Here is a 24,374-nt window from a genome sequence, read left to right on the forward strand (position 1 = left end):
ACATTGCCAAGCGCCTCATATATTTAGACAAAGAATTCATGTCGCCTCCTACATCTGGAATTGATCAGTGGATAGAGACGATTTCTTTTAGGATAAGGGGATTTCCTGGAGAAGCTAGATTGGATATTTATTAGATATATGTCTTATAGACATCACAAGGTGAGGAGAAGGGAGACTCCCTTTACAGGACCAGCCCTCACTTACTATGGGCAGAACTAAGGTAGGTTATATCTCACACATACCGGCCCTTACCCTGTGCTCAGCGCGTCCCCTGCAGTCAAACAACGTCATAACAAAACAGCCAGGCAGAACGGCATCATCGCAACCCAATTGTGACGTCACGTGTGCGCCGTGACTGCTGAGCGACACATCTGCCAGCGTCCCCAGCAGAGGAAAATCACGTGATCCCCACACGTCTGCAGTCACGGGAGACATTTTGTTGAAGCCCCATAGACCAGAATGTCTAGAAATGAAGCAGACAGGTCTGATGGCGTAGCCTGAGGGTCTGGCTAGACTCCAGCTGTATCAAAACTACAACTCCCAGGCTGTCCGGGCATGCTGGGAGTTGTAGTTTTGCAACAGCTGGAGGCACACTGTGCTACAATATTGTGATACAGGGATGATAACTTTTTCCCAATCAGGGTGCCTCCAGCTGCTGCAAAACTACAACTCCCAGGCTGTCAGGGCATGCTGGGAGTTGTAGTTTTGCAGCAGCTGGAGGCACGCTGGGTGGGAAACACTGTGCTACACTATTGTGATACGGGGATGATAGCAGTTCCCCAACCAAGGTGCCTCCAGCTGCTGCAAAACTACAACTCCCACCATGCCCGGACAGCCGTTGGCTGTCCGGGCATGCTGGGAGTTGTAGTTTTGCAACAGCTGGGGGCACCCTGGTTGTGAAACACTGGGCTAGGGATTTACACGGAGCTCGCCTTTATTGAACCAAAATGGTGTGTATGCTGCCTCTAGTGGACTACTACCTCTATAGCTACCAAGTGGGGATGCTCTGCTTTACTGCCATCTAGTGGTGATGTTAAGTAAAACAAGTGGGGAAATAAAAAGGTTTTGGGTTGGATTGATTTGCCTCTAGCATCTTTATTTCAAGAATATAGGTAATAAACGCTTTCAATTTTTACATATCAGTTGGAAGTTACATTAGTGCCTAAGAAGATCCACCAATACGGCCCCACATAACTTTATTATTATTAATAATAATAATCCTTTATGTATAGAGCGCGCACAGATTCCGCAGCACTGTACACTCAAATTGTTTCCTGTCCCTTTGAGGGTCACAGTCTAAATCACCTATTAGTATGACCCATATCAATGCCAGCTAAATAGGCCCAGTAAGAATGCTAAACACACTGTCCATCTGAGTGCCAGCCACCAGGGTTGCCAACCATCAGTACAAACCCTATACAGTCTGTAAAAATAGTATCTTTTTGATACACTATCTGTGATTTGTTTAAATGGGCACTGCCAGAATAAAAAAAAGAGAGAGAGAGAGAGAGAGAGAGAGAGAGCTGCAGTGATTAGATGAAGAGACCCAGCACAGCACAGCAGACTCAGGGAGGAAATTAAAGGAAAACTACGGGATTGAAAAATGTATCCCCTATCCTAAGGATAGGGGATAAGTTTCAGATCGCGGGGGGTCCGGGGTCCCGGCTCTCTGGTTAGAGAGGGCGTGTTGACCACCGCACGAAGCAGCGGCCGACACGCCCCCTCCATACATTGCTATGGGAGAGCCGGAAATTGCCGAAGGCAGCGCTTCGGCTCTCCCATAGCAGTGTATGGAGGGCGCGTGTCAGCCGCCGCCTCGTACGGTGGTCGACACGCGCTCTCTATGCAGAGAGCCGCGGCCCCGTATGGGAGATCGTGGGGGGACCCAGCGGTCGAACCCCCCGCGATCTGAAACTTATCCCCTATCCTTAGGATAGGGGATAAAATTTTCAATCGCATGGTAAGTGAGAGCGGACTCGGTTCTTGCCTTAGACATGCCCCTTCCTGAGCAGGGGATGTCAGAATGAGTGAGCAGCAGGACAGAGGGCTTTGTGAGTCAAATACAGAAGCTAGACACAATAATGACATGCAGACAAAAATCTGCATGACCCAGTGAGTAACATACTTAAGCATTATTATTATCATTTTTTTTAATGACTACAATATGTACCTTATGTCCAGAGATTTGTCCCACCGAAGATTCGCTGCTATATTCTCTGAATTGTGCATTGGAGGTGGGTCCTGTCGGCTCAATTTTGCAAATGAATTGTCTGTGACTCCTAGGACTAGGACGTGGAGTCACAAACAATGAATATACAAAATGAGCCGATGGGGCCTCCAATGCGCAATTCAGAGAATATAGCAGCGAATCTTCGGTGGGACATATCTCTGGACATAAGGTACGTATTGTAGTCAGTGAGCCCCTCATCAGACTCCTGTTCACCCAGTGTATTGGGTTTAGTGGGGGTGGACAGGATGACCGTTTTCCTTTAAGCTGTAGGCTTGCCAGGAACCGCCTCGTGATCAACAGGGAGAACATGTCCGTCCAGGACTGCCACAGGTTCATCAAGAGCCTGCTTAGAGACTATTCCATCTTGGACAGCCCGGCCGTCGATGAGGAAGAAGAGAAGTGAAGACCCCTCTCCTTCTCCCATGTCTCCTTGAAGATACAGCCCAGCAGTTTGGCCCTGTGATCCGCCCCCTCCCCACCCCCACATAGTTGCCCATACCCCCCACGCCCCCGCCCCACAGCCCATGCCCCTACCCCGATCACATATTGTATTGTTTTGTTATTCGATATCTTGTGCTTTTCTATTACAGGATTGAGCGGAGTGTTAGAGTAGCATGTGGTACGGTGTATAGCTTAGGGAACCTTTGCTGTATATTGTACTGTCAGGCTTTGTATGATTGTAATTTATTGTATGACTTGTAATGACTGAACGGACAATAAAGCTCTTTCAATAAACCTTTAAGCTGTAGGAGCTGTAATCCTAGTATATAATTCAGTTCCACATACTATGCACGGCTTACAACAAATACCAGTGAATTTCCCATGTTTGTGTGTCACTGTCAACAAGGCAGGAAAGTGACAAGGGACCAACCATACAGAATAAAATACCCTAACTTTAACTGTCTGTGCCTTCAAAACCATGCAGTACCATAAGCCTGGCAGAAGTGAGGAGCACCCCAACAGCCAAAATCTCTGTAATATCAGATGTACAGACAGTGTCAACTACTATGGTGGCAAGGTACATGGCATTATTATGTCGGCAAAATGTTAAGGATTATAATAAATTATAAATCATCAAGTGATATATAGGGGGAGTGGTTGGAGCCTGTATAGGGGGAGATTGCTTCTTTAATAAAAAATAAAAATAAAAGGTGGAATCTGATTGGTTGCAATGGGCAACTTCTCAACCCTCTAGAAAGGCTTTAATAATTCTCCCCATAGTGTCTGTAGTTCTGAATACTGATAGCAACACATAGCTGCACTTACTGGGAACTATAACATGATAATAGTGATTCTGGCTCAAGGTTGCAAGGAGTTTTTAAAAAGCAATAAAATACAGTTTAAAATGCCTGATGCCATTCTTAAAGGGGTACTCCAGAAGGCAAAAAATGTTTTCAAATCAACTAGTGCTAGGAAGTTATACAGATTCATTAAAAAATGTTAACCCTTCCAGTACTTTTCCTCCGCTTTATGTCCAGGAGGAAGTTGTGTAGTTTTATCCAGTCTGATCACAGTGCTTTTTGTTGCCACCTTCTGTCAGTAACTGTCCAGGAGCAAATCCCCATAGCAAACAGTTCCTGCTTGGGACAGCTCCTGACAGGACAGAGATGGTACCCCTTAAATGGGCACTGTCAGATACAAAAACTTTTGATATGTTGTAAAGCATGTATAACCAATAAGTTTTGCAATTGCTTTCATTACAAAATTTTCAGTATTTCATACTGAAAAAGCCAGTCAAACTACTGCCCCCCTGCCTGCTTGGACACATACCAGTCCTGCTGTGTCCATGCGTAATCACCTATGTCATGGACACACTTCCTTGATTGACAGCTGTGAGTGCAGGGCTCACAGCTATAGGAAAAATCCTCCACTACACAAAAACGTAGAACATTAAGGGGGATCTACGCGGTGCCCCTAGTATCAGTTGTTCCATCCAGCATAAATAATATGAAATATAGGACTAACAGTGTCCAGGATGTGCTCTATAAAACTTAACTTTTAATGTCAAATTAAAGATATTAACAAGTGTCTAGTATTATGAAAAAGTATGATTATCTCGGTCTAATAAGAGACATTAACAAGGTGTGTCCGGGACTCTGCAGGGCCCAGCCAGTCCCGAATCACCTCTCACTAGAGGGTGCAGTTTAGTTGCACACCTATAGAGTATAGTAATCAAATAACCCAACGCGTTTCTGCTCGCTAGTATATAGCGGGCGTCCTCAGGGGGTATAGACAAAAGAATAAATCAATGACCGAGAGGATATGATATGTAAATTCCGTCATCCATATCCAACAACTGTTAAGAGAAAGGTACATCTCTATATATGCAAAATAAAGGAGTCAATTAAATATGCAATGACATCCATAGCATAAAATATAAATAAGTATAGTGACCCAGGAGCCTGGAAAAAATTTTTACTCTATCCCTAATAAAACCTGCAAAAATTAATGTATGCAAGGTATTTATTCCTGTGGGGAAGAAAAAAGCTGTCCCTAGGGTCACTTATGCACACAGAGATATAATGCAGTCGGCATAAACCGGGTCCACCTATAAGAGAAAGAGAGACCATTTTGAGGGAACGGACCTGAAAAGAAAGCCCCACACTATACACTGATAGTGTATCATTACTCACGGTTAGCCGAACTGTGAACTGTATGCAGGCGCAGTCCCGCTGTCAGCGGGAGCCGGAGTTGTCCGGCCGCTCTCTCCTCGTGTGGGGAGCGAAGGCGTCTGACGTCATATCCGTCGGCTATTCTGCTTATATGCAGTGCGGCGCGCACCGCCCCTGTGACGCCAGAAAAGGGGGCGTGCGATCGCATGTAAACAAAGACATGCCGCGCTGTCAATGTCAAGTAGCAGATGCCGATGTCTGTAGGCGTATTAATTAAACAGTAAAGGAACAGGTAAGGAATGGAGGAGTTCAATTATTCTAGATACAGGCTAAAGATGGCGAGAAACCGAGGCATAGCTGACTGTCACTCATATGTAGCTGTCATTGTCGCAATTGACAGGAGAGGTCAATATGCAAATAAACCTGGTGTAGGGACAATGCTATCAAGGATGCATTGTTCTGATCCAAGATTGGTGTATCTATGGTCATCCCACAATCGGGGTATTAGAATCAATTGTAATTGTACATAAAGATCAAAACCCCTTACTGGGGCTATAATTAGTGATTATATATGCAGAGGATGAAATAGAGGCAAGAATCCAGACCACCCCACGGTAAGTGGTAATACTACTGCTGGTTGTAAGGTAACCCTCAAAAAAAGGGGGGGTGAGGGTAAAGTAAGTTGGCTATGGAGGGGGTGGGGGGGGGGGGCCGATCCTAACTGTCTATAGGGAGGGAGTGGGGATAGCGGGGCCCTAGGGATCCTGAACTCGCCCTAGTAGACCCTGTAATCAGTCCCTAAACCTAGGCGGGGTGGCCGCCCTAAAAAGGGCGGTCCCGCACAGGAACCTCCTAGACTAAAACTGTTAGGCCCTTTGGATAATAGGGTTCGGGTGATAGTTATCTCCTGTCCGACCAGCTACGGTCGTCCCTAACTACCTGGAATACACCCGTGGGGAGAAAGTGTAAACTATAAAAAACATGCAAAATGGAGCTGCTCATTTAGACCTCTGGGAGATAACGAATCTAGGTGGTATATCCACCTACATTCTTTTTGTAGGATCAACCTGTCCAGGTTGCCTCCACGTACAGAGGGAGTTACTTTTTCGATTGCTGTAAATTTAATCTGGCTCAGGTCTCCTCTATGTACTTCTATAATATGTGTTGCCACCGGGGTGTCTCGTGCATTGCGTATATCGCCCACATGTTCCAAAATTCTTTTTTTGAAAGGGCGAATGGTCTTGCCTACGTAGAGGAGCGGGCAGGTACACACAGCTACATAGATGACACCTGTAGAAGAGCAATTCATAAATTGTTTGATTTTGATCGAAGACTGTGGGACTGTGGTACTTTTCAAGACATATTGGCATGCCCGACAATGTCCGCATTGGAAACACCCCTGTGGAGGTTTAGAACTATTAAGCCAAGTATGTACCTGAGTGTCATTAGTGGAAAGATGGCTATGTACCAAAAGGTCTCCCAAGCTTTTACCTCGTCTATAAGTTATCTGAGGTTTAGTGCCTACCAAGTCAAGGAGATCAGTGTCCATTCTTAGAATTTCCCAATGGCGGGAGATAATCTCCCGTATTGGAGCAGCCATTTTATCAAAAGTTCCAATTATTCTCGCTTGATGCGAGTGATTGGATTCTCTTGTTTTTGGAGTAAGTAGTTCCGTGCGTGGTCTGGATGCTGCCTCTCTGTATGCCTGTTTAATAATGTATTGTGGATAGCCTCTATCTCTGAATCTTGTGATCATATCTTGGGCCTCCACCTGAAAGTCCTGGGTTCTTGAACAGTTCCTCCTGAGGCGGAAGAACTGCCCCTTGGGGATCCCCCTTTTAAGGGGGCCCGGGTGGCAGCTCTCCCACCTCAAGAGGCTGTTAGTAGATGTCTTTTTGCGAAAAATTGTACTCTGCAAGGTATGGTCACTATCAATGAATATCTTGATGTCCAGGAATGCCAATTCTTTATCCTGAATCTCGTGAGTAAAGAGCAGTCCCAGACTGTTTTGATTAAGAGATTGTATTAATCGGGAAAAATCATCTCTAGTCCCGTTCCACAGAACAAACACGTCATCAATATACCTCAGCCAAATTATGGCTAGGTCACTAAAGTGTTCCCGCTCATCGCAAAACAAAGTGGTCGCCTCCCACCAGCCCAGGGTGAGGTTCGCGTAGCTGGGGGCACAGGGGCTCCCCATCGCGGTGCCCCTGAGCTGGTGGAAGAAGCGACCTTGAAACAGAAAGTAATTTCTTGTAAGAGTAAAATGTAACAACTGAAGTATTAACTGGTTATGCTCTTGGAACTGGGATCCCCGTGTACTGAGATAGTATTCAACCGCATGTAGGCCCACTGTGTGGCGGATGGACGAGTATAAGGCCTCGACATCTACGCTAGCCATCAGAGTATTATTGTTGACAGTGATCCCCTCAATGCGTTTCAGCAAATCCATCGTATCCCTCAAGTGTGAGGGTAAGCTGAATACGAATTGCCGAAGAACCTTGTCAATATAGATCCCCACGTTTTGCGTGACACTTCCCACGCCTGACACTATAGGACGGCCTTTAAGTGGTAACAGGCCTTTGTGAATTTTGGGAAGGGCGTAAAACGTGGGGATCGTGGGAGCGGTAGGTGATAGATATTCAAATTCTTTTTTGTCTATGAGGCGCTTGTCAAGGGCTATTTTGAGGATCACATTAAGTTCTCTACAGTAGGCTGACGTCGGATTAGAGGGAAGGATCTCGTAGGTGTCTTTGTCATCTAAAAGTCTTTTGGCCATCCGTACATATTTGGATTTGTCCATAAGGACGATATTACCGCCCTTGTCAGATGCTTTTATGATGAGTTTATCATTGTGCTGGAGTTCAGACAGGGCTCGTCTCTCCATGAATGAGAGGTTGTCCCTGTATCCCCTCGTCATGGGAACTGTTCTGAGGTCCCTCAGAACTAATTCCAAGAATACATCTATACATGACGTATCGGATACAGGGGGAAACAGTTTGCTTTTAGGCCTAAGGTCCGTAAAGGGTCCCTCACCTTCTATTCGCTCGCCCTCATCCATTAGTCCAACTAATTGTCTGGCGACTGCAAGTTCATCCTCAGTCAAACCATGATCTATACACGCTCTTTTGTCTTTCATTTTAAAGAACTTGTGCCATTTTAATTTTCTGGCAAATAGATGTAGATCTTTAGTCCATTCAAAGGGGTCATGGTTGACTGAGGGAACAAATGAGAGGCCCTTTAGAAGGACTTTCGTCTGAAATTCAGAGATGGAGACACTAGATAGATTAATAACTTGGGTTTGTACAGAGTTAGTTAGTGTCGGTATTGAGGTCTGCGAGGTGGAGGTTCGCGAAGTTGGTACGGATCTCTCTGATTGTTCCCTAAAAAAGGAGAGGGTGCAGAGGATGATTGTTGAGTAGAGCCACATGGTGGGGTGTGGTGAGGGTATGAGCCCCTGGGATCTGATGGTATATAATTATTATAGGCTCCCCTGGACTCTCCTCTCCCCCTTCCTCTCTTGTTCCTCCCAGTACCTCTATAAGGGCCTTTTTTACGAGATTGTGATCCCCCCTCCGATTGATCTGTGTCAGAAGAAGTAAGGTCAGTTTCTGTGTCTCTTGATTGGGTATTTTTCTCCAACACACTGTATACCCTATTTTCTTTGAAGTCAGCCAGATCTCGGATAAATTGGGTGTGCTTACGTTGTTTGATCAAATATTGATATTTCTCTATTTGGGACTGTAATTGTGATTCTTTATTAGCAAAATCAGGGTCTGTTTTAAATCTTAACACCACTTCTTTTTGTTCTTGTAGTTTGTTAGTTAATTGTTCTAAATTAAGTTTCTCTGCTTCCAAGAGAATAGTCATAAATCGTAGGGAAGAGGCTGTCGCCTCTGCCTCCCATTTATTTAAAACTGCAGGAGTTCTAAGACGTCTTGAGGGCAAAATTGGTACCCTCAATCCTCTAGGAACTATGTTATTCTTCAGGTAGCTTTCGAAACCTTGAATCTCCCAGAAGGAGGTAAGATGTTGTTTATAAAGGTTCGTGAGCTCTCTGAATGCAGATCGTATGGACGGTGTATATTTAGGTTGTGTGAAGTTGTTCTCTGAAAAGACGTCTCTAGCCTCTGTTACCCAGCCATTAGTATCCAAAACGGTATTGATAAAACCTGCCATTTATAAATATTCAGAAAAATACACAAAAACGTAGAACATTAAGGGGGATCTACGCGGTGCCCCTAGTATCAGTTGTTCCATCCAGCATAAATAATATGAAATATAGGACTAACAGTGTCCAGGATGTGCTCTATAAAACTTAACTTTTAATGTCAAATTAAAGATATTAACAAGTGTCTAGTATTATGAAAAAGTATGATTATCTCGGTCTAATAAGAGACATTAACAAGGTGTGTCCGGGACTCTGCAGGGCCCAGCCAGTCCCGAATCACCTCTCACTAGAGGGTGCAGTTTAGTTGCACACCTATAGAGTATAGTAATCAAATAACCCAACGCGTTTCTGCTCGCTAGTATATAGCGGGCGTCCTCAGGGGGTATAGACAAAAGAATAAATCAATGACCGAGAGGATATGATATGTAAATTCCGTCATCCATATCCAACAACTGTTAAGAGAAAGGTACATCTCTATATATGCAAAATAAAGGAGTCAATTAAATATGCAATGACATCCATAGCATAAAATATAAATAAGTATAGTGACCCAGGAGCCTGGAAAAAATTTTTACTCTATCCCTAATAAAACCTGCAAAAATTAATGTATGCAAGGTATTTATTCCTGTGGGGAAGAAAAAAGCTGTCCCTAGGGTCACTTATGCACACAGAGATATAATGCAGTCGGCATAAACCGGGTCCACCTATAAGAGAAAGAGAGACCATTTTGAGGGAACGGACCTGAAAAGAAAGCCCCACACTATACACTGATAGTGTATCATTACTCACGGTTAGCCGAACTGTGAACTGTATGCAGGCGCAGTCCCGCTGTCAGCGGGAGCCGGAGTTGTCCGGCCGCTCTCTCCTCGTGTGGGGAGCGAAGGCGTCTGACGTCATATCCGTCGGCTATTCTGCTTATATGCAGTGCGGCGCGCACCGCCCCTGTGACGCCAGAAAAGGGGGCGTGCGATCGCATGTAAACAAAGACATGCCGCGCTGTCAATGTCAAGTAGCAGATGCCGATGTCTGTAGGCGTATTAATTAAACAGTAAAGGAACAGGTAAGGAATGGAGGAGTTCAATTATTCTAGATACAGGCTAAAGATGGCGAGAAACCGAGGCATAGCTGACTGTCACTCATATGTAGCTGTCATTGTCGCAATTGACAGGAGAGGTCAATATGCAAATAAACCTGGTGTAGGGACAATGCTATCAAGGATGCATTGTTCTGATCCAAGATTGGTGTATCTATGGTCATCCCACAATCGGGGTATTAGAATCAATTGTAATTGTACATAAAGATCAAAACCCCTTACTGGGGCTATAATTAGTGATTATATATGCAGAGGATGAAATAGAGGCAAGAATCCAGACCACCCCACGGTAAGTGGTAATACTACTGCTGGTTGTAAGGTAACCCTCAAAAAAAGGGGGGGTGAGGGTAAAGTAAGTTGGCTATGGAGGGGGTGGGGGGGGGGGGCCGATCCTAACTGTCTATAGGGAGGGAGTGGGGATTTACAGCAATCGAAAAAGTAACTCCCTCTGTACGTGGAGGCAACCTGGACAGGTTGATCCTACAAAAAGAATGTAGGTGGATATACCACCTAGATTCGTTATCTCCCAGAGGTCTAAATGAGCAGCTCCATTTTGCATGTTTTTTATAGTTTACACTTTCTCCCCACGGGTGTATTCCAGGCAGTTAGGGACGACCGTAGCTGGTCGGACAGGAGATAACTATCACCCGAACCCTATTATCCAAAGGGCCTAACAGTTTTAGTCTAGGAGGTTCCTGTGCGGGACCGCCCTTTTTAGGGCGGCCACCCCGCCTAGGTTTAGGGACTGATTACAGGGTCTACTAGGGCGAGTTCAGGATCCCTAGGGCCCCGCTATCCCCACTCCCTCCCTATAGACAGTTAGGATCGGCCCCCCCCCCCCACCCCCTCCATAGCCAACTTACTTTACCCTCACCCCCCCTTTTTTTGAGGGTTACCTTACAACCAGCAGTAGTATTACCACTTACCGTGGGGTGGTCTGGATTCTTGCCTCTATTTCATCCTCTGCATATATAATCACTAATTATAGCCCCAGTAAGGGGTTTTGATCTTTATGTACAATTACAATTGATTCTAATACCCCGATTGTGGGATGACCATAGATACACCAATCTTGGATCAGAACAATGCATCCTTGATAGCATTGTCCCTACACCAGGTTTATTTGCATATTGACCTCTCCTGTCAATTGCGACAATGACAGCTACATATGAGTGACAGTCAGCTATGCCTCGGTTTCTCGCCATCTTTAGCCTGTATCTAGAATAATTGAACTCCTCCATTCCTTACCTGTTCCTTTACTGTTTAATTAATACGCCTACAGACATCGGCATCTGCTACTTGACATTGACAGCGCGGCATGTCTTTGTTTACATGCGATCGCACGCCCCCTTTTCTGGCGTCACAGGGGCGGTGCGCGCCGCACTGCATATAAGCAGAATAGCCGACGGATATGACGTCAGACGCCTTCGCTCCCCACACGAGGAGAGAGCGGCCGGACAACTCCGGCTCCCGCTGACAGCGGGACTGCGCCTGCATACAGTTCACAGTTCGGCTAACCGTGAGTAATGATACACTATCAGTGTATAGTGTGGGGCTTTCTTTTCAGGTCCGTTCCCTCAAAATGGTCTCTCTTTCTCTTATAGGTGGACCCGGTTTATGCCGACTGCATTATATCTCTGTGTGCATAAGTGACCCTAGGGACAGCTTTTTTCTTCCCCACAGGAATAAATACCTTGCATACATTAATTTTTGCAGGTTTTATTAGGGATAGAGTAAAAATTTTTTCCAGGCTCCTGGGTCACTATACTTATTTATATTTTATGCTATGGATGTCATTGCATATTTAATTGACTCCTTTATTTTGCATATATAGAGATGTACCTTTCTCTTAACAGTTGTTGGATATGGATGACGGAATTTACATATCATATCCTCTCGGTCATTGATTTATTCTTTTGTCTATACCCCCTGAGGACGCCCGCTATATACTAGCGAGCAGAAACGCGTTGGGTTATTTGATTACTATACTCTATAGGTGTGCAACTAAACTGCACCCTCTAGTGAGAGGTGATTCGGGACTGGCTGGGCCCTGCAGAGTCCCGGACACACCTTGTTAATGTCTCTTATTAGACCGAGATAATCATACTTTTTCATAATACTAGACACTTGTTAATATCTTTAATTTGACATTAAAAGTTAAGTTTTATAGAGCACATCCTGGACACTGTTAGTCCTATATTTCAGGAAAAATCCTCCCCCTGTCAGCTTGTGTCCCGCTACTGTCAGTGAGGACAAGCTGGGAGTTGTAGTTTTGCTAATGCTAGGGGAGATGTGAGCAGACAGCATACTGAGGGAGGGGGCGGAGACCTGCACAGTGAGGCCACGCCCCCTCCCTTTGAGAGGATTTCAGACTAGTGAGCTAAATTAAAAGTATAATAAAAAAAATAAAGGTGCTAGACACATAAAAATTAGATGCACATGGTCAGGATTAGGTACTGAGTAATATATTAAAAAATATATATTTTTTGTTGGATCTGACGGGTACACTTTAAAGCTTTATCAGTATCAGGATAACCACTTTAAGGGAATTTTAGTGTCCTACTTTCTGGTACATTGAGGTCAATAAAAATGGTAAAGCAGAAGACTACTATATCCCAGTGAGTGTGGTGTAAGGGAAGTACTTAAAATGATACCTTACACTGTACTTGGAGACTTTTTGGAACTGTCTACATGGTGCTTCATCATTGTTAAAGGGCGGAGGGCGCTCTAGTTTACCCTGCACACAGTGTACTCATCGCCGCTCATTTTACATTGTGATGGCGGACGAGTGAGACAGCCACTGCCGCTGACCTCTGACGCTCCTTGCCCTAACTATCGCCCTGACAACACAGATCCATGGGGGAGATTTATCAAAACCTGTGCAGAGGAAGAGCGGTGCAGTTGCCCATAGCAACCAATCAGATTGCTTCTTTCATTTTTCAGAGGCTTTTTTTTTTAAATAAAAGAAGCAATCTGATTGATAGCTATGGGCAAGTGGACCACTGTTCCTCTACGCAGGTTTTGATAAATCTTACCACAACAACCCTGCCTATGCACCAGTGAAAAGTTATACACGTTTACAGTTCAAGATCTCTGCTTGCTGTCATTTAAAGCGTACATCCGATGATGGTCTGGATATCTGACTAAATTTACCAACATTTTCTAAGCCCAAGACTTACCCCGAGACTATCGTGATCTGGAGACAGATTTGCGCGGTATATATCTTTTGTGTGTTATGTAAATGTATCAATAATTTTTTATTGAAATATATATATATATAAAACTCAATGTGTGTATGTATATGTGTGTGTATATATGTGTGTGTGTATATGTGTGTGTGTGTATATATGTGTGTGTGTGTATATATGTGTGTGTGTGTATATATGTGTGTGTGTGTATATATGTGTGTATGTATATGTGTGTGTGTGTATATATGTGTGTGTGTGTATATATGTGTGTGTGTGTATATATGTGTGTATGTATATGTGTGTGTGTGTGTATATATGCGTGTGTGTGTGTGTGTGTGTGTGTATATGTATGTATGTGTATATATATATATATATATATATATATATATATATATATATATGTGTGTGTATGTTCCAGCATCACGTCCAAACGGCTAAAGATATTAACATGAAACTTGGCACACATGTTACTTATATGTCAACAACAAACATAGGATAAGTAATTTAACCCTTATTCACCCCCATTTGCCAGGGGCGGGGGATTTGTTTAAAGTCCCATTCAAGTCTATGGGAAATATGTTACTGCATAACTTCCAAACTGCTGGAGATATTTCGATAATACTTGGTCACATGTTACTTATATGTCTATTTAACCTCTTAAGGATGCCGGGCATATGCATACGCCCTGCATCCCGAGTCCTTAAGGACGTGGGGTGTATGCATACGCCGGTGGGAATTCCGGTCCCTGCCGCTAGCCCCGATCATCCTGAGGGATAGGAGAACTGATTCTGACCAATGGCAGCGCAGGACACTGGGTTGCCATGGCAACCCCCCCGTTCTGCCCACCCCTGGATGTCGGGCAGAACAGGGGGAGCAGATGGAGGCCGGTACCTGCAAAGAAGATGCATGGGGACCAAAGATCATCGCAGAGACAGCGGAGATCACGTCGCAGGTAGGGAATCAACGGTGGGGGGGTGAAGGAAGGGGGCAGTAAGCGATATTTACTGCTGCCCTTCCTAGTGGGTGCCAAACTACAACTCTCAGCATGCCTCATAGGTCCATTTTATGATGCCAACATAAAGTGGACATATTGTATTTGTGAAGAAAAATAACATTTATTTGGAATATCCATTTTCCTTACAAGTAGAGAGCTTCAAAGTTAGAAAAATGCTAAATTTTCAAAATTTTCATGAAATTTTGGGATTTTTCACCAAAAAAGGATGCAAGTAACGCCGAAAATTTACCACCAAAATAAAGTAGAATATGTCACGAAAAAACTATCTCAGAATCAGAATATTCGGTAAAATCATTTTAGCGTTATTAATGCGTAAAGCGACGGTGGTCAGAATTGCGAAAAAGGGCTACGTTCTTAAGGTGAAAAAGGGCTGCATCCTTAAGGGGTTAAAATATAGGACAGTTAATTTAACCCTTAACTACCCCCATTTGTGAGGGTCAGGGTTTTCGTTTAAAGTCCCATGCAAATCAATGGGAAATGTATTTTCCCACATAACTTCCGTACAGCTGGAGAAATTTCAATACCTGGTGCACATATTATGGGTCGGGATATGAGGACGGGATAGGAGGACGGGATAGGAGGACGGGATAGGAGGACGGGATATGAGGACGGGATAATAGGACGAGATAGGAGGTCGGGATAGGAGGTCAGGATAGGAGGACGGGATAGGAGGTCGGGATAGGAGGTCGGGATAGGAGGTCGGGATAGGAGGTCAGGATAGTAGGACGAGATAGGAGGTCGGGATAGGAGGTCAGGATAGGAGGACGGTATAGGAGGTCGGGATAGGAGGTCAGGATATGAGGACAAGATAGGAGGTCGAGATAGGAGGACGGGATAGGAGGTCGGCATAGGAGGCCGGGATAGGAGGTCGGCATAGGAGGTCGGGATAGGAGGTCGGGATAGGAGGTCAGGATAGGAGGACGGGATAGGAGGTCGGGATATGGCAACAATATATGAGGATGGGATATGAAGTCAAAAGCTTCCTCCTTTGTTTATTTTCCTCCCCAACAAGGTTTAGGAAGGAAAAACCGGTTAATGCCGGGTACTCAGCTAGTACAGTAATAAAGATCTTAGAGACAAATTACTAGACTCGACCATTTGTCCACTTGTTATACTTAACATCACCACTAGATGGCAGAGAAGCGGAGCATCCCTACTTGTTAGCTATAGAAGTAGTCCACTAGGGGCAGATCGCTCTTTTAGTGGGATAACGTTTTGATTCAATAAAAGTGACGCTGTGTAATGAGTTGTCTACAGTCCTTACCGAGACACTCAGCCTAAGTGGCCAGGTTCTGCGGCTGTATTCTCAGACGTTCTAGTCTATGCTTAAGTGGGCTTCAACAAAATGTCTCCTGTAGTGCGGACAGGAAGGGATCACGTGATTTTCCTCTTCCGGGGACACTGGGCGATGAGACGCGGCTCTGGCAGTGAGAGCAGTCCTCCGACATACACCGCCCTGGAGGACCAGACAACCCCGCTGTCACAGGTGACTACCCCAGTGTTTATGTGTGGGGGGGCCATGTTGTCACCGTGGAGCCATGAATGGAGGAGAGATGTGATGGGAAATCGGTAGACGTGGATTGTACGATATGTATTGTATGGTAGTGTGATGGTGATGTTCATAGGGACGGTATTTTAAGTGTTTTCCCCTACAACTTCATTGAGTGACTTGTTAGTGGAGTCCACAACAGAGCATGATGGGGTTCTGGTTAGGTCATGCTGGAGGACGGTTGCCATGGACAACTATCAAACAAATGGATGTTATTATTAGGCGCTGTCCTACTGCAGGGACCGTGATCCCTCTCAGGCTTTCTTCCTGGAGACCCTGTTGGGGGAGATGTTATTTCTCCCTCTGCTTTATACAATATAAAGATCTTTTCCAGGATTTATAAAAAGCCTGTCTGTTTTCATCCATAAACAGCGCCACCCTTTGTCTTATGTGCAGTATTGCAGCTCAGTTCTATGGAAGTGAATAGAACAGAGTTGTAGGACCACACACAACCTGGGGACAGGTGGGGCGCTGTGATTGGTGGAAAGCAGCTCTGGGTATTTTTAATCCTGGATAACTCCTTTAGAGTAGCAGTCTGTAAAAAAACAGAATAATGATCACAAAAGCAGGGATTTGTCTGTCCTCATGTCAGTCCTCACAGTCCTCACTCAGCCTTCTCCTGACCTGAATGATAACAAGGAATAGAGGGGAAAAAGGCAAAGTATTATCCCTTTAAAGGAGTACTGCAGCCATAGACACTTATCCCCTATCCCTCAATCTTGTACGGGGACCCTGCATTACTGCGGCGAATGCGCGTGTGGTCGACCTCACTGAAGCTGACAGACAGGCCCCCGCCATACAGTTCTATGGGAGAGACAGGGAAGCACGAACACTGCATCTCTGCCTCTCCCACAGAGATACATGGAGGGGGGGGGGGGGGGTCGGCCGTGCTGTCATGATGTGGCCAACTTGCCTCCTGCGCGGGGAGAGTGCCAGGGCCCAGTACAGCGCCGCCCCCCCCCCCCCCCCCCCGACGGATAGGGGATAAATGTATATGGCTGCAGATATCCTTTAAAAAGAACCTGTGGCCAACCCCGAAAATATGAGATTTTACAGTAATTATAGCTTAGGGTTCCCCGATCACACAACTTTGTACAGTTTCTTGATATGCCCTCCTGTTCCTGAGATGTGAGAGTTTATAGTTCAGGGAATCACTCAGATGGGCAATAAAGGAGTACTCCGGGATGTAAAAATTGTGTTTCATACTGCCGGCAGTAAAAAAAAAAAAAGGATACATACCTGCCGCCGCTCCCCCGGTGCCTCCGATAACCCGCTCCGCCCTCTGCCGTGATCCTCTTCCTGGTTGCTGGTGGTCAGGGAGTCATATGGCACACAGCCAATAACCCGCCGCAGCAAAGTCTCGCAGCAGCAGGTAAGTATCCCTTCTTTTTACACAATTTTTATATCCCGGAGTACCCCTTTAACTTAATTTTAATAGTGGAAGTGATTATCAGGTCAGGAGGTGTGATTGTTGTACATTGAGGGGTGTGAGCATCTGATACATTCCCCCTGACTGCATAATCCCACCCATCACCTGATGTCACTTCCAGTATTAAAATTAAGTTCACGCCCATCTGACTGACTATAAACCCTTATAAATCTCAGGAACAGAAGGGAAACTGTAAAAAGGTGTGTGATCAGGGCACTCTGAGCTATTTAATGATGACAGACAGTAGACGCACAGAACGAGCACAATGAACATACTTCCCACCATGCACTGAATAAAGCTGGAAGACTTAGTCTAGATTCACACGATGGAATGTCAGCATGGAGAATCTCCGCACGGACATTGCGGGGCGCCAGCATAATCCGCCGGCGCTAGGACCACACAGGAATGCGCCTTCTCATACACGGCTATGCATTCTACGCGGACTCCGAACAAAGAATGAGCGTGTTAATTCTTTGTGCGGACACGGAAAATGGAATTTCTGTGACGGAAATATCTGCCACAGAAATTCCACAGCAGAATCCCGTCAAATTCAACAGGACTCTGCTGCAGGGGAATCTCCAGGTCTGATTCCAGTGTGGAATCCAGCACGGAAATGAAACCATGTGAACATGGCCGTACTGCAAAGAGAGGTGGGAGGCGCTTCTTACACTTGTGCTTCGTGAATATATAAACAGATACTGGAAGGGGTCTGGTCTACAGCCGGACAGGGATGTGTCGACCCTCACCCAGGTTTATTAAAACCATAAATTTTAAAAGCAAAGTTGAGGCCATGTGGTTTCTGAAAATGATAGCTGTGCCGGACTGTAACCTAGACACCCTGGCCCCATGGTTACCCCCCCTACAGTCTTCTTTTAAACTCAAAATAGGGCTATGAAGGTCAAACCCAATGCATATGTTATTTTTGTGTTCTGCAATGTTTTTTTTTTTTTAATACAGGATACAAGATAAACCACAGATGTACTACATATGTATACTGCTTGCTGTTAGAAATGATTTCCCCAACCTATGTAATCACACCCCCTTAACATGAGTGACAGCCCTCGTCACCCCTCTGTTCCCGAAGCAGATGGAGCAGAGCGATGGCGCGGGCTGTGACCGGCCTGTCAATCATGCAGGGGGCATGATTACAGACAGCAAAGACGGCGCTAGGTAAGTATAGCTCCCCGCCCAGGGGACTACTTACAGGATTGGCGGGGACTAGGTAAGTATAGCTCCCCGCCCAGGGGACTACTTATGGGATTGGCGGGGACACTTTGTAACATCATATCCTCCCCATCCCTGCAGGCAGGAACATCTCCCGGGTTTCGTGAGGAAGAAGATTTTACCGTATATGACGCATTACCACATGTTTTATATAGTAAACTCTGATGACAGGTTCCCTTTAAAGGTGCAGCATTCTAGAGCAGTGTTTCTCAAGCGCGGTCCTCAAGTCCCCCTAACAGGTCATGTTTTCAGGATTTCCTTAGTCTTTTACAGATGATATAATTATGTTCAGTGCATTAGGCATCACCACAACTATATCACCTGTGAAGAAAAGGAAATCCTGAAAAAAAATGACCTGTTGGGGGCTACCTGAGGACCGTGCTTGGCAAACACTGGTCTAGACGACAGCCTTCTGACCTGTTACTGACGCTGGGAGTGAAGGCGAGGTTATAATTATTTAGGTTTAGTGTTGAGATATAAATATCCAAATCTTCCTTGCTTCCATTCCAATACTTGGCCCTATGAAGAATATATAGATGATGTTTTAAAGAGTACCTATCATGATCTAAACTCTCCCTAATCCCCCCCCCCCCGCCATCTGTCCCTGACTCTCACTGACACTATCCCTGTGTTTCTATTCATTCAAAAACCCTTCTTTGTACCTGATTTATTGTCTTCTTGGCTGCTCATTCAGCCGTCCTAGTGTGAGAGAGGAAAGGGGGCGTGGCCCAGCATAGAGGCTGTGAACACAGCAGCCGGCAGCTCTGAATCTTCTCCTCTCTTTTTACGACTGCATGTGCAGAGAGAAGAAAGATGAGAGCTCATATAGTAAAATGAATGAGGGCATGCAGTAAGGCAGAGTCAGGGGTATGCCCGGCTGTGCTATCAGCACAGTGTTGGCTCCTGCCTGTCTGATTCACAGACAGGGAGCAGTGCTGAGCTTGTCTGTGTCCCGGCTGCAGTCTGAGATTTAGCACTCCAGCATGAGTCTGAAATCTATAATAAGGGCTTGCGGCCAGGACTGGTAGGGGGACCCCTAGTGGTCATTTTTTCAAAGTGGAAAATTAAATAGAAAGAAGTATATTTTTTAATAACATGCAATTGGAAACTTATTCTGCATACATAAATCTATAATATATCAATATATATATCATAATATATATGAAATGTACCCTTTAATTGTTTGAAATGGAAGTAGAGAACATGTATCTGTCATACTATCTGTTCTAGTGATCTTGAGCGCCTACCATCTATGGCCCCTTTCACACTGACGTTGTGCCCAGTCAGCATTTTGGACAGGGCACAAAGGGAAACAACGGGTCCCGACAGATCCCATTTACTAGTATGGGGTCTGTCGGGCGCCATTGTTTTTTTATGGGAGTAGCGGGAGGAAAAAACGTTGCATGATGTATTTTTGCTCCCGCTATTCTCCCCGGGCTCCTTGACGGACATCACACTACCGTGTCACAACGGCATTGTAAAAGAAGCCTTAGTTGTACATCATATATATATTTACTGTGTATGGCACTGTTTCCCATCCAGGGCGCCTCCAGCTGTTGCAAAACTACAACTCCCAGCATGCCCAGACAGCCTTCGGCTGTCTGGGCATGCTGGGAGTTGTAGTTTTGCAACAGCTGGAGGCACCCTAGTTGGGAAACACCGGTGTATGGTGTAAGCAGTTCTTTATTAGCACCATTTGAGTACAGTCTGGGGTGGGAGATCACAATGAATATCAGTTATGGAATCATTATATCATTGGTTGCTTTGCAGATTTGTCCAGCTGAAGACCACACTCCTCCTCACAGGCATTAACCCTAAAGATGAAGCTGTCCCCTCTAGATGACTTGACTAAATCGCTCAGCATGGACAAGGCCAGGAATCACTTGATCGAAAAGATAATGCATATAACCTTAGATATCCTATACCTGCTGACTGGAGAGGTAAGGGATTCTGGGAATCATGCCACATGACAACACTGCTAATAATAGTCACTTAAAGGGTTACTTCGGTGGAAAACTATTTTTTTTAAATCAACCGATGACAGAAAGTTAAACAGATTTGTAAATTACTTCTATTAAAAAAAAAAAAATCTTAATCCTTCCAGTACTTATTAGCGGCTGTATACTACAGAGGAAATTATTTTATTTTTGTATTTATTTTCTGTCACGACCACAGTGCTCTCTGCTGGCACCTCTGTCCATGTCAGGAACTGTCCAGAGCAGGAGAAAAACCTATGCTGCTCTGGACAGTTCCTAAAATGGACAGATGTGTCAGCAGAGAGCACTGTGGTCGTGACAGAAAAGAAATGCCAAAAAGAAAAGAATTTCCTCTGTAGTATACAGCAGCTAAGAAGTACTGGAAGGATTAAGATTTTTTTTTAATAGAAATCATTTGCAATTCAGTTTTTTTTAGCTTTCTGGCACCAGTTAAGTTTAAAAAAATAAATAAATAAAAAAAATTCCACCGGAGTACCCCTTTAAATTCACTATTAACCCCTTAAGGACTCAGACCCATTTTGTCCTTAAGGACTCAGACAATTTTATTTTTACGTTTTCGTTTTTTCCTCCTCCCCTTCAAAAAATCATAACTCTTTTATATTTTCATCCACAGACTAGTATGAGGCTTGTTTTTTGCGTGACCAGTTGTCCGTTGTAATGCCATCACTCACTTTACCATAAAATGTTTGGCACAACCGAAAAAAGACTATTTGTGTGGGGAAATTAAAAAGAAAACCACAATTTAGCAAATTTTGGAAGGTTTTGTTTTCACGCCGTACAATTTACGGTAAAAATGACATGTGTTCTTTATTCTTTGGGTCAATACGATTAAAATGATACCCATTATTACATACTTTTCTATTACTGTTGCGCTTAAAAAAAATCGCAAACTTTTAAACCAAATTAGTACGTTTAAAATCCCTCTTTTTTGAAGACCTATAACTTTTTCATTTTTCTGTATAAGCGGCGAAATGAGGGCTCATTTTTTTTTGCGCCGTGATCTGTACTTTTTATTAATACCATATTTGTATATATAAAGACTTATAATAAATTTATCATATTTTTGGGGAAAAAATGTAAAAAAAAAAAAGCAGCAATTTTGGACTTTTTTTTTTTCCCTATATTCACGCCTTTCACTGTACGGTATCCTTAACATTATATTTTAATGGAAGTTCGGATATTTACGCACGCGGCGATACCAAATAGGTTTATTAAAAAAAAAAATTTACACTTTTTGGGGGTGAAATGGTGAAAATGGGACAATTTACATTTTTATTGGGGGAGGGGATTTTTCACATTTGTTTTACTTTTTTTTACTTTTATTTTTACACTTTAATAGTCCCCATAGGGGACTATTTATAGAAATTATTCGATTGCTAATACTGTTCAGTGCTATGCATAGGACATAGCACTGATCAGTATTATCGGTCATCTTCTGTTCTGGTCTGCTCGATCTGAGACCAGAGCAGAAGACCCCGTGTAGGGAACCTCCATTTGCCGTTCTGGATGATCGGATCTCCACGGCAGCGCTGCAGGCGATCCGATCATCCATTTTAGTTATCTGTATTGATCACGGCATCTGAAGGGTTAATGGCGGACATCTGCGCGATCGCGGATGTCAGCCATTACAGGCGGGTCCCTGGCTGCTATCAGAGCCACCAGAGCATCACTCCGATGCTCGCGGTAATGTATAGGATGTAAATGTACGTCCTGGTGCGTTAAAGGGGTTATCCAGGAAAAAACTTTTTTTTATATATTTATCAACTGGCTCTAGAAAGTTAAACAGATTTGTAAATTACTTCTATTAAAAAATCTTAATCCTTTCAGTACTTAGGAGCTTCTGAAGTTAAGGTTGTTCTTTTCTGTCTAGGTCCTCTCTGATGACACGTGTCTCGGGAAACGCCCAGTTTAGAAGCAAATCCCCATAGCAAACCTCTTCTAAACTGGGCGTTTCCCGAAACAGGTGTCATCAGAGAGGACTTAGACAGAAAAGAACAACCTTAACTTCAGAAGCTCATAAGTACTGAAAGGATTATGATTTTTTTAATAGAAGTAGTTTACAAATCTGTTTAACTTTCTGGAGCCAGTTGATATATATATATTTAAAGGGGTAGTCCAGTGGTGAAAAACTTATCCCCTATCCTAAGGATAGGGGATAAGTTTGAGATCGCGGGGGGTCCGACCGCTGGGGCCCCCTGCGATCTCTCTGTACGGGGCCCCGGCTCTCCGCCGAGATAGCGGGTGTCGACCCCCGCACGAGGCGGCGGCCGACACGCCCCCTCAATACATCTCTATGGCAGAGCGGGGATTGCCGAAGGCAGCGCTTCGGCTCTGCCATAGAGTTGTATTGAGGGGGCGTGTCGGCCGCCGCCTCGTGCGGAGGTCGACACGCCCCCTTCCCGCGGGCTGTCGGGGCTCTGTACAGAAGATCGCAGGGGGCCCCAGCGGTCGGACCCCCTGCGATCTGCAACTTATCCCCTATCCTTAGGATAGGGGATAAGTTGCTCACCACTGAGTCACCACTGGACTACTCCTTTAAGTACCACCGCACCAGGACATACATTTATGTCCTGCGTCGTTAAGGGGTTAATAATATAGGAACATGAGGGAGAAGTAAGTAAGTCTGTTATTAAGACACAGGTGCCTGACTGGTGAGAAATTTAGGGAATGATGTCACATGATGTCTCTTATCTTTATTGGAGAATAGAGCGATTATGGGGATTCCACAGTAGCTCATTGTTGTCACTACCCAAACTAAGGACTTACACTATAAAGAACATGAAGGACCACAGGCTCCTGTTGTAAGGAAAATACCTGATATTGGGGGAGATTTATCAAAACCTGTGCAGAGGAAGAGTGGTGCAGTTGCCCATAGCAACCAATCAGATTGCTTCTTTCATTTTCCACAGGCCTCTAAAGAGGCCTGTGGAAAATGAAAGAAGCGATCTGATTGGTTGCTATGGGCAACTGCACCACTCTTTCTCTGCACAGGTTTTGATAAATCTCCCCCATTGTAATTCACAGGATTACATTGTCTTGAAGATGTCTGGTGGACGAGTGACGCACAGCAGCAGCCCCATTGTATCAGGAGGCTTCTGTAGGAATCAGAGCTCAAACATAGATCCCCAAGTAAACCCAATGAGAGAAGAGAGAAAAAATGATGAGAAGATCCTGGAACTCACCAACACGATTGCCCAGCTGCTGACTGAAGAGGTGAGCGCTTGTGGAATACTGGGATATTATATGGTAAAGTGATTGGATGAGGACTGGATTATTGTCTGTTTCAGGTTCCTATAAGGTGTCAGGACGTCACTGTCTATTTCTCCATGGAGGAGTGTGATGATTTAGAAAAAAGCAATGCTCCAACAAAAGATGGAATGTCTGAAGAAAAGAAGCACATTGCTTTTACTGGTGAGTGCAGCTCTTCTGACTTTCCTATATCCTAGGGATCACTGATCCTTAACCCCTTAAGGACGCAGGGTTTTTTTCCGTTTTTGCATTTTCATTTTTTCCTCATCACCTTCTAAAAATCATAACGCTTTCAATTTTACACCTAAAAATCCATATGAGGCTTATTTCTTGTGCCACCAATTCTACTTTTCAGTGACATCAGTCATTTCACCCAAAAATCCACTGCGAAACGGAAAAAAAATTAATTGTGCGACAAAATTTTGTACATTTTGGGGGCTTCCGTTTCTACGCAGTTCATTTTTCGGTAAAAATAACACCTTATCTTTATTCTGTAGGTCCATACGGTTAAAAGGATACCCTACTTATATAGGTTGGATATTGTCGTAATCATAACTACATGCAGGAAAATTTGTATGTTAAAAATTCTCATCTTCTGACCCCTATAACTTTTTTAT

At 44.4% G+C, this 24,374-nt stretch overlaps 2 protein-coding genes across 7 annotated transcripts in view; one reads left to right on the top strand and one right to left on the bottom strand.

The window, feature by feature from the left end:
- LOC130282835 (zinc finger protein 568-like) overlaps nt 1-14,070 on the bottom strand; it is a 52,523-nt gene extending 38,453 nt beyond the window's left edge. The window contains exon 1 of one of the 4 annotated variants that reach the window (XM_056531663.1): nt 13,949-14,070. The gene's annotated coding sequence lies outside the window, so the exon portion shown is untranslated. Of the gene's footprint in view, nt 1-242; nt 479-12,765; nt 12,926-13,948 lie in introns of those variants that run through there. The other 3 variants (XM_056531666.1, XM_056531665.1, XM_056531662.1) reach the window with 3 other exon arrangements.
- A 64-nt stretch (nt 14,071-14,134) lies between these two features.
- LOC130282807 (gastrula zinc finger protein XlCGF48.2-like) overlaps nt 14,135-24,374 on the top strand; it is a 34,017-nt gene continuing 23,777 nt past the window's right edge. Inside the window, exons 1-5 of one of the 3 annotated variants that reach the window (XM_056531591.1) lie at nt 14,230-14,246; nt 15,668-15,795; nt 20,282-20,451; nt 23,533-23,721; nt 23,796-23,919. In XM_056531591.1, the coding sequence (XP_056387566.1) occupies nt 20,332-20,451; nt 23,533-23,721; nt 23,796-23,919 (433 nt within the window). In that variant the 5' untranslated portion in view covers nt 14,230-14,246; nt 15,668-15,795; nt 20,282-20,331. Of the gene's footprint in view, nt 14,247-15,574; nt 15,796-20,281; nt 20,452-23,532; nt 23,722-23,795; nt 23,920-24,374 lie in introns of those variants that run through there. The other 2 variants (XM_056531592.1, XM_056531590.1) reach the window with 2 other exon arrangements.

The sequence above is a fragment of the Hyla sarda genome, chromosome 7 (assembly GCF_029499605.1).
Source record: "Hyla sarda isolate aHylSar1 chromosome 7, aHylSar1.hap1, whole genome shotgun sequence".
Taxonomy (NCBI): domain Eukaryota; kingdom Metazoa; phylum Chordata; class Amphibia; order Anura; family Hylidae; genus Hyla; species Hyla sarda.